At 40.6% G+C, this 12,620-nt stretch overlaps 1 protein-coding gene across 1 annotated transcript in view; it reads right to left on the bottom strand.

Moving 5' to 3' along the window:
* The window catches only part of LOC142952107 (piezo-type mechanosensitive ion channel component 2), a 30,959-nt gene extending 23,397 nt beyond the window's left edge, over positions 1-7,562 (bottom strand). Inside the window, exons 1-12 of the mRNA XM_076094132.1 lie at positions 7,499-7,562; positions 6,376-6,471; positions 3,621-3,722; positions 3,477-3,522; positions 3,000-3,159; positions 2,705-2,918; positions 2,380-2,593; positions 1,716-1,878; positions 1,417-1,515; positions 1,151-1,192; positions 941-1,073; positions 608-762 (exon numbers count right to left, since the gene is read on the bottom strand). Coding sequence (XP_075950247.1) covers positions 608-762; positions 941-1,073; positions 1,151-1,192; positions 1,417-1,515; positions 1,716-1,878; positions 2,380-2,593; positions 2,705-2,918; positions 3,000-3,159; positions 3,477-3,522; positions 3,621-3,722; positions 6,376-6,471; positions 7,499-7,562 — 1,488 coding nt within the window. The remainder of the gene's footprint in view (positions 1-607; positions 763-940; positions 1,074-1,150; positions 1,193-1,416; positions 1,516-1,715; positions 1,879-2,379; positions 2,594-2,704; positions 2,919-2,999; positions 3,160-3,476; positions 3,523-3,620; positions 3,723-6,375; positions 6,472-7,498) is intronic.
* Between the last annotated feature and the right edge of the window lie 5,058 nt (positions 7,563-12,620).

Below are 12,620 nucleotides of genomic sequence, written 5' to 3'. Positions count from 1 at the left end.
CTCAACTCAATCAAAAGTTAAAGCTAGAAAATTAATCATAACCTATTATGATGATATTTTATGTAATTTATCAATAAAAAATACCTAACAATCTCTGGTTCCAGCTCCTAAAATGTTGCATTTCTCTTTTAGCATTATATCATTCTGCATTTATTCACTTATGGGTTTTTGACTGTTGGTCTGATCAAAGAAGTAATTTGAAGACATCACCTTTAGCTCTGGGGATTTTCCTTTCCTTAAACTAGAATCAATGAATATAAAAATAATTCACTAATTAATCAATAATAAAATAAATATTCCCCACAGTGGTCTTTTGTAATAATTTAATTTAATTTAAGAGTTTTAATAAAATGTTTATAGTATTTTATAATTATCCTCTTTGGCCGGTCATTTGCACTGCTGTAACATATATGAACCCTCCTTATCTTCTTTGATCTAATCTTATGTTACGTTATCTACAGTACTGAGCAGACCTACGCTACACATACAGCAGAACAAATGATCCTTTTTAGATATTTGTTCTCTCCTGTCGACCTCCGTCATGGCACTAGTCAGGGTTGCTAAAAGACTTGCCGCACAAACTCAAACTGTTGTAAGTATAGTTCACCATCATGATGATAAGGGCGCTGACATAGCTGTGTTTTTGCACCAGCAGTCCAAAGATTACCAGGCCACTCGGGCCTGAGGGGGGAGGTGAGGTCTCTGTTAGAGTCTTCAGGTTCTCCTCACTGTTTTCTCCCACTTCTCCCCCTCCGTCTGTTTCTAGCACAAGGGAGGGAAAAAGCACGACATGAAGAGATTTAATAAACAAACCAAACAAACTAATGTATGCATCGCTGAGATTTTATGACAACCCAAAATACGGTCCGTCTATTCAAATTTATGAAAACAGTTGTTGCTGAGGTCACATATTTAGAGATACGATAAGTGTGAAAATTACCATGTGATGGTGAGCGTTTGACTTCATACTGCGGTGGAAGGTAACAGTTTGTATACCCGGCCCCTTCTAACAGAGAGCTGAGATCATTGTCATCGACATCTTGCCAGGAACTCCCAGTCATTAAAACCATTGGCTGAGGAAAGAGAGTATACCATACTGTGAATTTAGACTTTGTTCTCAAAAACAATATTCATCAATAATATGATTTACCTCTTCCGTCAAATAGGTTTCATCATCCGTGCTGCTCAAAAGCTAAAAGGATAGAGAGAATCTTAGGTGTGTTACGAAATATTGCTGCCAATTTTGAAACGCTGACTTGAAAACCATGCGGCTGTACAGATGTGCTGATATTATTATCCAGAGTAACTAACAATGAGCCGAACAGCAGCGTTCTGATAACTGACATAATACATTAACAGTATTCCTGTGATCAAACAATAATAATAAGGAGAAACATGTAATTGTTTGCAGGTTACCTCCTGCTTGTCTCCTGAGATGTAGATGACCCTGGAGAAGCTTGGAGGAGCCTCTGGACTTTCCACTGGACTGTCACACTCCTCATCATCAACAGTATCCTGAGTAACACAACTGCTATTAAATGCCTGTCACGTAAGTTAATATAGTCTGAATACGGTGTGAAGTTTATGTGCCTGCATGTTCAGCACTGCAAGTGATTCTAGTCAAATTTCCAGTTTGGCAGTAGAAGTAATATTGGAAACTAGCCTCCATCCCTCTGGAAGAAAAAGAGCTTCCCGTTTAATACGCTCTCACAAACCTCCGTGATGTGAGCCCATTTGTGCAGCAGAGCCACTAGTGTGTAGTAGAGCAGCAGTAGAACCAAAGGGTTGATGAAGTCAGGCCAGCTGACGTGTGGGTGCAGACCAAGAACGTGCGGGTCTGAACCGTTGGTTCTGACCACTCCTGTCATACCAAACAACCTGGGACAGGTAGAGGGGAGGGAGTGCAGCATGGAGACGGAAAGGAAGAATGAATGGAGAGATTGTGAGGGACAGAGTAAGAGTGGAGAGAGGAATAAGAATACATGTGAGCTTGTATATTGTCAAACTTTAGTGCAAAAGAGATAAACCAACCAGGAAAAGTGTAAAGGGCAATTTCAAACAAATCATTAGACAAAGGTCTAAATCATTTATGTGCCTTTTCTCATCTCCACCTGCTCCTCTATATAGCGCAAATGCAAACATAAAAAAGGCAAAGTGATTACATCCAGTGAATACATCCAGAACAAAGTCTAAAATGATTGACTCCATGACCTGATTCTAATGAGGATGCACCTTGCATTGAAATATTTGTCCTCAGTTATTCACAGAAAAACTAAGAGCCTGAAACAAACATGAAATTGATGAAATCTGATATTCAATAAAAAAGACCAGATCAGTCCAGTATATCAGTCTAATCCTACGTTTTAATGACTTCTGTACCTTGCGTAGACATCTTCTGGGGGCACGAGCTGCTGGGACAGAGGCAGCTGGTAGAGGTACAGAGCCAGCAGGTGTCCTCCACTGAAGATTGCCATCATCACGCACAGGGAGCTGAAGAGCAGCAGGCTGATGGAGCGGCTGAACACCCACCACCACACCAGCCCGAGAAACACCCCGAAATACACACCTGAGGTGAGGGATGGCAGCGTGATACCTGCTCACACACACACACACACCCAAGAGAGAAAAAAGTCTAAAATAGACTTTTCAACATTTTAAAACTAAAATACACCTGCATGCTCACACAACAGCTGCTGTATTGTACCTGCCAGCCCCAGCAGTAAAGTCACCACCACTTTCCCTGCTGTGTTCATGATTGCTGTCAGCAGCAGCCTCAGTCCGGCTGCAAAAACAATCAGCTTCTGGACAAACTGGGGCGGAGCCGACTGAACCGGCACCGTGGTCTCATCTGAGCTGTCAAAGGACGAGCCCTCCGTGTCGCTTCCTCCCTCAGAGTCTGTTTCAGATGTTTCCACTTCCTGCCAGACCCATCAAACAATCAGACTGATATCAACGTGCTTTGTTCACGCATTATAAAGTCATAACGGTAGATGTGTTACCTCGGGGTCAGACGGCGGTACTCCGTTCTCATGCAGAGTGACTTGGGGCACGGTGCGCAGTCGTTTTTTGCACAGCCTCATGACGAAGAGGGAAGAGAAGAGGAGGCCCACATCTGGAGCCAGGAGACGCACAACGTTCCCAGCGTCAACCGAGCTGAACCTGGAAACACAAGCATCATCATAGGTTTGATCTCCACTGATCTCCATTCATACCAGAAAGGTACGAGAATCAAATTGTTGAGACTTTTTTGACATAGTAAACATGTAGTTTCCATTTGTCAGCTTTACGTTATTGGTACAGCTTTACCATATGACAACAAAACAAAAAGCCTTGTTGGGTTGATTTTCATACTGCACTGAAATCAACTAGAAGGCTGCCTGAAAGATAGGAAGCAATCTAAAATGGTTAGAAGTCATGTTTTTTAATGTAAAACTGCATAACCATTGATATGTGACCTGAAAAGTGTGATCCCATACCTTATAATGCCCAAATGATAGAGGACATCTTCCCAGTGGCCGCTAACTGTAGAAAAAATACAATAAAATAAGGTCACCAAGCTGGAGGCAAATCTGTTTTTCTTAGTTCCTGATATCTGTGAATTGAGCCGGGTTTGTTTTTACCGTGTGGAGGGATGTAGGCGAAGGGGATCTGCATGAAGCACTGCAGGGTCAGGAAGGTCAAGCTAGTATAGCTGAGCTGCCTCAAGAACTCACCTGTTTTACCTGAACACAGCAGCGAATGAGAGAAACCAGGTTGAAACAAAAGTTAGAGTTGGTTAATGGTGAATATATGTCAAATCAGCTGTAAATGTTGAAGGTTCATCTCTCTGTTTTACCTCTGAATTGGAGCAGCTCATGAAACGTTTCACAATTTCAGATTTCACAAGTTGGATTGAATAACAAAAATAAGTATTTTAAGCATTCTAAAAGTTGTGCATGGTAGTTGTTGTAACTTGTGTATAATTATATATATATATATATATATATATATATATATCTAATTATACTGCCAAAATGACTGAAAGGAAATGAAACCAAGGAGAGAGCACTGATGGTGGTACACACAGACACACACACACACACACACACACACACACACACCCTAATTGATGGACCTCGTACTTGTCTTCAAGATATTTTTCAGTAGAATATTGTCTCCCAGACAGTTGGCAGTATTTTAAATTGAACTGGTTCTGTCTCTTTGTGAGCACTTTTACAGATCAATAAGCCAGCTAAAGTGAGGTATGTGAGTCTGGGTATTCAAGTGCATTGTAGTCCTGCAGGAGGAGTATTCACTAAACTAAAGTTTCTCACAAAGAAGCCAAACATATCTTTTGAAGAGTCAATCAAAGTCGATCACTACAGGTCCGCAAATCAATCTCAACCTGCTGGTGGCGCTAGAGGATAAATCTGAGGATCACCGTAGTCTGCGGGCTTCATCCTCTGGGAATCATGAATGTACAAAATGACATGGCAATATATCAAATTGTAATTTAGGACATTCAATCAGGACAAAGGGATAGACGGACCTATCGACAGGCTGACATTGTATACCTAGAGCCATGATACCAACACGACGGAAGTCAGTAGATTAAATCAAAAGAAGTTAGCGTCTCAACAGCCAATTTAGCTCCCTGTAATTCCTGTCTTGGTAGTTATTTTGTTGAAGTTGTTTTCCGGTTGAAGTGATTAAGGCGTAGAAAAGAGCACGTTCCTGTTCATGATTGTTTGAGTGACCGACGTCTCGTTGTATCACACCTAGCCATGGATGTTGTTGCCCTCTAATAGGAGGTGGATAGAAATCTTGTTTTTATGTATGGTTTGATGTTACACACAAACTTATTTGTGGAATAGCTGGTGCGACCCAATCCAGAAGTTTCACCCGTAATGTTAAAGCCTAAATTCTGATTAGGTAAAATAGAGTTTAATATTCCTCTTGGATAGACTGCACCTATTCAGACAAACTAATAACAAATCAGTGTGTGAGGCAACATTCACAAAAGTCATGTGCATTATATATTTCACTGCATTAAATTTAATTAGAATCAAATGCTAGAAATGGGTAGCTTTAACATGAATTTGTTTTCAAAGCAATGCATCAGTTCATAATCTCAGTCGAGAGTTTGAGGCTTGTAATCAGAATGTTGGAGGTACAAAAGCATTAATAGCTGATGTGGCTCAACATTAGCTGAGGCTGCAAATGTGCTGTTGATGTTCAGGATTTTTACTAAAAGCTTCGTTTCACTTAAACCTCTCTGCTTCCCAATGAGGTAGACACACACACACACATACTCTCCCAGGTATCGGTGGATGTACAAAAACCTCATGAAACAAATGCACACAGGATGTACACACACTTGACCACTTAGCCCAAGGAGAGTGAGATCATATTAGGGAGATGAAGATAACTGGGGGATCTATGAAGCTTTCAAAGACAAGCTGAAAGGCAAACAGTTTTTAGATGGAGGGATGGGAAGAAAGAAAGAAAGAAAATGCTGTCAGGGTGCTGACATCACATCTTTTAATTCCTCACTGTAATTACCAAGCTATGTATAATTGATTTGACCGTTCCAACCACATCCCCTTTACAAAGTACTTTGACGGAGGGGTACAGATACTTTAATTCATCAGTAGGCAGTGATCAATACAGAGCACACACACACACACACACACACACTTACGCGATATAATCTCTCGTGCGTTATGTCCGTTATTCTCCCTCTTTGTTTTTCCTCCTCATCAAACTGTGACTATCTATTCCCATAATTTAAGAGTTTACAGTTCAGCTAAATTACCAAATTGATATTACGTTCAAAGTCTGTTGCTGCCTCAGTTGGTTAGGTTGTTTGTGTTAAAATGACTGTTTTTTGTCCAAGGAGTCTTGTGGCTTTGAAGAGCGCATAGATGGATACAACTGCTTCAGTTCACTGTTGGAAAAGGTGTCTGATGACGAGGTAAAGTGTTACAAATGTTCAAAATATAGCGTAAACTTATATAATATATATTTAAAATAGAATATATGAAATACATTTTAGCAGAACATTGCTCAGCTTCTGTGCCCGGACTCTTGCCTGTTTCTCCAAACTAGGGGAATGCCGAAAGCCACCTACTGTAAGTAATACACTGACTGAGGATAAGTACCTCACACAACCCCATTTCAAATGATCTAAACTATCCCTGTAGCAACAGAGGAAATTGCTTTTTCAATGAGAATTATTTGTAACATGGAGGAATGGTCTTATTTTAATGTGATCATCTTAAATTGCAAACACAAATGACTATAAATTAATTTCAATTCATCATCGACACTTTTACTTTGTAACTATATCAGAGCAAACATAAACTGGATGTGATTTGTCTCTGGAGCCCCTCTCACCTTTCATGGTGACCAGGCTGGGGTTCGGCATCAGCGGCAAAGTGAGCAAAAACAGGAAATACACCACCGACAGACCATTGTAGCGGAACGAAGACGCTGAGGTGCAGAGAGAGAGAACACGTTTACTTCATCTGTTCCATAGAAATGGTCGGAATTCATTCACTTGTCCACAGAAAAATATGACAAGCAGGTCACATTAGCAAGCAAAGAAACTGACACACAAAAGACGTGTAGGAGCAAATTTACCTTTATTAGCTAGAAAAAGTATGTTTTTTCCCACACTCTATCACATTCTAGTTTAACACAACAACATAACTATTTCCTTTAAGGAAAGGAGAGGAAGGGAAAGCAACATATAACTTGTCTGACGGTCTGGAAACATTTTGCCCATCGGCAAATATAAACTAATATCTTTTAACACCTTACAAAATTTCAAATTATCATCACCTTTTATGAGGTCAAGAGTCAACTTTGCAGCACATGGGTACGTAAGACCCCACATATTATCTAAGACAACAGTCAAAGTTACACAGCACACTTCAATATTTTTAAATCCCAGTAGATACAAACATATTGCTCGGGTATATCTTCGGTAGTGAGCGTGGTCGATCTCAGACCTGAACTAAACACACGCTGCTTCTTGCAAAACGCCGTCTCGATCGCAACGCTCGAGACTCCACTCATATATCACAAGATATGTATGAACCTCATAGAAAGCCACGTTGATTCCTGAATTTGAATCAGCATTGTCCTCAGTACTATTCAGCTGTAAGCCCACATGTACTAGCTTTACTACAAAAACTCATCAATACGCCACCTTCAGTGAAACTTGTTTTCACTAAAGGGAGGAAATATAACCAATATATTAGAATTAATCTAATGCTGATACCACACAGAAACCACGAGGGAAAATAATTGAAGATTATTTGATTTGGTAGGATTTTATCAGCATCTCCACGAGACACCTAAAGATACCTCTTACTCTGACTTGAAATTGCTGCTGAAATTCCGTTTGTATATTTAAACCTTTACTTTCTAACTGAAGAGAGAGGACCCACCAGAAATGTCATTTCTATCAGCATAAATGCATATGAATAAAAGGATTAAACAGACATCGACTCACCAGTCAGCAGGAGCAGTGGTAGTAATAAGTTATAGAGCATCCCGACCACGAGGTCCCCTGCCATGTCTCCGTCTTTGTGTCAGAGACCGCCACACCGCTCCGTTAGGTACTATCTCCCTCTAGATGTCTGCACAAATACGCAAATGTCTGAGCAATGTGGGGGGGGGGGAACTCCAACCCGATCACACATTTCTCAGAAGAACATCTATGAAGCCTCGGTCAAAGCATCCTGAAAAGCAGCAGTGAAAAATGCAGAAAATATAGTTTGAGTCCAAAACACTCAAACTATAACAGGACGGAGATGCTGTCAGTCCAGTGACAGGCAGCTGTGAGAGAGAGAGAGAGAGAGCAGAGAATCTAGATTTAAAATTGGGTGAAAATGATCTTTGCTTGTGTCTCTGTCACACCCTCCTTTCCCTCCCTCCTCTCTCTCTCTCTCCTCCTCTCTCTCCTCCTCTCTCTCTCTCTGTCTGTCTCTCTCCCAGACATAATGGGTTGTGACCCAGCATCTCTGTTACTATCCTCACATTGAGGCTAATCTCACTCAGGAGAATATCCGCGATCACTACATCGCTGCAAAACATGCTTTCACTGATACATAAAACCAGGCACACAATATTATGACGGCTTTGATCGGGATTGTGCTTAAAGGTTGTTACAGCTCGTGCGTGCAGGTGTCTTTGTGTTCATTCACGCGTTGTGTTGAATGTCTGATTTCTTTATTTCTGTAATCCAGCTCGATACTCATACAGCACTGTGTTTTGTTTCTGTACAGCCGCGTCAGGCTAGCTCATCATATTTGCGCCGTTGGGCGAAGGGAAGTGTATCTAATATTCATGGTTGTGAGGCCATTAAGAGCTGGTGTGACTACAGAGGAATGATCAATGCGAGGACTGAGACGAGCAAAAACATTAACTTTGCTCCAAAATAGAAGAGAAAACATTGCACCATCCTCCAAGGAAGATCTGATATGACTTTTTGTTTCTACACAGCATAGACTAACAAGACAAACCTGCTGAAATAGCAGCTGGGACTAAGTCTGCACAAGTGTTAACGGGGTGAGTCTGGAGAATGAGTAAATTGCGGTTTTATTACCAGTGACAGACATTTAAAGAGCCTGTTAACTTAATGGATCACCAGTTCAAGCAGGTATTTTATGCACTGGATGCTGTCAAATTTCTGTTGATTATTCTGTGTAGTGTATCCTGTTCATTTCTTAATGTGAAGCACATCAGTACAGGGTCAGTGTGGAACAGAACAAGCAAAGACTTGCTGCTTAAAATACCAAAAATAGCTCAAAATGTTTAAACAAAATTGTGTCTCGTGTCAGTAGTGCCATGAAATCTCCATGTCTCCTGCTTATGGATTCAGTTTCTCATGTGCATCGCATCCCATCCTGCTGTAAAGCACTTTGTAAAGTTGGGTTTTAGGAAACATAAAGATTAATCTTATTTGTATGCTCACTTAAGTTTGAATTCACACTCATTGAGACACGTCAGTTACGTGTTGAGGGTGTAATCAGCTGAGTTGTGGGTTTTCATATGTACTGAACAAGGTCACTACATAAAGTACAGCAATGCTTCTATGCAGAAATAACATGTTAGACTAAAGCTTAATTAATAGTCACAATTATTTTGTGAATCAATTAATCGTTCAAGTCATTTGTCAAGCAAACTGCCAAAGTTCCAGCTTGGTATTTATGAGGATGTGCTGCTTTTCCCACACGAGAGCAAATCGAAGGCGGATCAAAGTACATCAGGTTCTATGAAATGGTGATGGGCGTTTATCACTATTTTCTGACATTTTATCCACTAAACGATTCATCAATAATGAAAGTAATTGTTAGTTCGTGCGACTGCTGTATTTAATGACAAACTATTTTGTGAACAAAGTGGTGTTGAAAAGAAGACATTCTGGGTTTACGCTGCAAAGAAATAATAAGATAAGAGGAGCTTCAGTTATTTTCTTCTCCTCAGTTTTACAAAATGCTCAGAATACCATCACATCTCATTTATTCATCTCCATTTAATCATTTTAACACCACAAGCGATCCAGGAGATCCTAACCTTGTTAACTAAGCCCAAACCAAGCTAATAACTTCATTGTGTGCATTTGTTTGTAGATTATCACCGACGAGGCTCCTCTGTGGACAGATAAACCCTCGGACTCAATGAGAGGAGATAACACACACTCAATTACTCCGCAGCAGTAGATCTAAATTGATTAGGATGAGAACGAGTGCTGAGTAGGTAGCTAAAAGTTCATGACAGTGCAGTTAAAAAGAGCTGTGAGTGGACGTGCTGAGAAGGTCTTGGGTGGGGTTGTAGGCAGAGAAAGTGTGTGTGTGTGCGTGCGTGCGTGTGTGTGTAACTACTTATGAGACACAGGAATAGGAAGATGAAGAAAAGTGTTTGGGAAGTTATTATTATAGTCAAAGTTTTAGTTTTAAGATCAGAATTAGGTGTAGTTCAGAGTGAGTCAAGGATCGATTGATCATTTATGCTCAGCTTGTGAGCTAACTGCCATCATGTCGATGCATGATTGGGAAATCCTTGCAAATTTTTAATGCCCGGGTTTTGATTGAGTGCTGAGCCAATATTGATCGGTTGCCGGGAACGGTCTCACATCAGTTCCTCTGACATTTAACATATTGTCCGACCTCCACCGCTGCTGTCCAAGCTGTTGATACTACACTCTCACGGTGTGCAATCTGAGGAATGTGCACTATTAGTGTGCACATGTAATGTGTGAAAAGGAGCTGGGATTTGCAATTTTTTATTTCAATGCATGTTTTGTCCCAACACGTTCACGATAAAGGGAGCGTTTAGCACAACTAAGAGCTAAATGGGAAGCACCAACGTTCTACAAGGGGGCCCTTCACATGGTAGACTGTGTATGTAAACACACTGACACAACTAATGTTTACAAAACAAGCTTGTGATTTAATGCTTGACGTTATGACTTGGCTCCAGTTTTAATGTTAGCTAGGGTTTTTTCTGTGTTTTGCATAAGCAAAGGAAGGTAAACTTTTCTATCTGTGCGTCTGGTCTCTCAATCTGTTAATAATTACTTCATCAAGTTGATGTACGGAGACATTTAGAGATGTCATACTGTGAAAACCAAATGAAGGAAAGGAGACATGGCAATCATTTTTTCATGTGAGCCTAACAGATGGAGGATGGGTCCTCTGAGATTTTGACTGATTTGGCCTCAAGCTCCAGAGGGAAGCAGGTCAGCACAACACTCAAAGCCCACCGCAAAGCCCAGAGGACGGCCGGGGGGATTAACATACAGAGCCACAGCTTTTAGTCCTCTGATCTATTTCACTGTTTCTGGGACCAATCATCTTTTGACTTTTGCCCTTCTTGTGTATCTGGGTGGAGTGTGAAGGTTTGGGCTCAGGGTACAGGGTGTTTTCATAAGTCACATAGAGAGAAGGAAAAAGATCATCATCAGGAAGTGTGTGTTTTAAAGAAAATGCCTCAACAAATCAAATCAATTTTAAATAGTTTTATTTGTGTTCAGATTTCATCTCCAAAACTATACCCAGAACATTTAAGACTATTTAGAGAAAAACTTTAGGTGGCAGTCAATGTAACTTTGCAAAGTAACTTCAGAAAATACTTTTAAATAAACGTTGTTGTTTCTTTTTACCTGTTTACATACAAATGTATGACAATTATGCAGCTGTAAGGATAGAGTTGACAGAAATAAACCCCAAACCTGCTGCTCAGCGTTAGAAGACTGCTGCCACCTAGTGTTCAACAGACCTAACAGCAATATAGCTGGTGGTCTGCCCCTGTGACTATATATGAAAGGATAATTAGTTTGAAGAACTATGATTTCATCTCAAATGTACAGAATTCCCACAATAAGCCTAGAAAATAGGACAGAAATAATTGTTGGTATTTTTTTGTTGACATATATTCTAATTATAAAACCTCATAAGACCTGTGTATGAACATTGTTTATAATAAGTTTGTTTTAACATTAATGATGCTATAAATATTATTAGTCTGGTAAAGATGTTGACTGTGCAGTAACAGTAATTTAGGATTAAAGTTTAAAGACATGAAACAAGGCGTAATAATTCACACTTTTCACCACTTTCATAGTCTACTCACTTTAGTCTCGTGTTCTAATATAAGTTTTAGAGCGAAAGGATTTGTTGCAGGGCTATTGTATTAGTATGCAGTAGATGTACCTGTTTACCTAATAAACTGGTTGTTTTGACCACAGTCTGACTACGTTGCACCTAATGACTGGACATCTTGCATGTGCAGGGATGCCTTCAAGTGCCCTTCAGTATGAAGGTCCTGGGCTCCAGTACTTACTGTGTGCCGTTTGCATGTCCTCTATCAAAGAGGTTCCTCCAGTTGCTGCTGTTTTCTCCCACAGTCTAAAGACTTGCAGGTAAGATGAATTGTAATCGTCCCGAGCACACACCTAGGTGGAAACGTCTGATTGTGTCACCCTGCGATGGACGGTTCAAGGCTCTCACCCAGAACATGCTGGGTGGATTGAAGGAAAGATGGATGGATAAATGAGGTCCTATGATATTTACGCATGCATCCTGTGAGCAATTTAGATATAAAAGATACAAATGTATGTCTAAATGTTTGTTTTTTAAACTATTATTGTTGTTATTATTATTATTACTAATAGTAGTATTGTTGCTGTTATTATTAGATGGTGTATAAAATATGCTTCAACCAAACAAATAACACTATTTCTACACTTTCAGATTAAAGGTTAATCTGTATAGGCTATGGCTAAACACAGCAAACATACATCTGTGTTGACTTGTGTTTCATTGTATGTAGTAAATTTGTGTGTTTATTTGTGTTTGTGTTAGGGTTGGAGGTGTCCTCGGTGACAGCCCGTGTAGCAGTAGCTCTGGGAGCCCCCGGCCCGGCTGCTGTACGTGACGCCCACCCTTCAACCCGTGTGCGGTCGTTTTCTTTGAAGAGGGCGCCGTTTTCTCCGCAGAGCCGCGCCGGTGACGCTGCTCCGCGCCCGGGCCACGTGACGAGGCGAAGCGGCCTCTCCTCTCCTCGGTCCTTCCTTCCCAGGGTTCAATGAGCGCCGTGTGGCCCCACCCCGTCTCTCTTCAGCGCTGTCT

The sequence above is a fragment of the Anarhichas minor genome, unplaced genomic scaffold, assembly GCF_050575085.1.
Source record: "Anarhichas minor isolate MPS153535 unplaced genomic scaffold, ASM5057508v1 ptg000003l, whole genome shotgun sequence".
NCBI classification, from domain to species: domain Eukaryota; kingdom Metazoa; phylum Chordata; class Actinopteri; order Perciformes; family Anarhichadidae; genus Anarhichas; species Anarhichas minor.
This window is presented reverse-complemented; position numbering and strand designations above follow the sequence as displayed.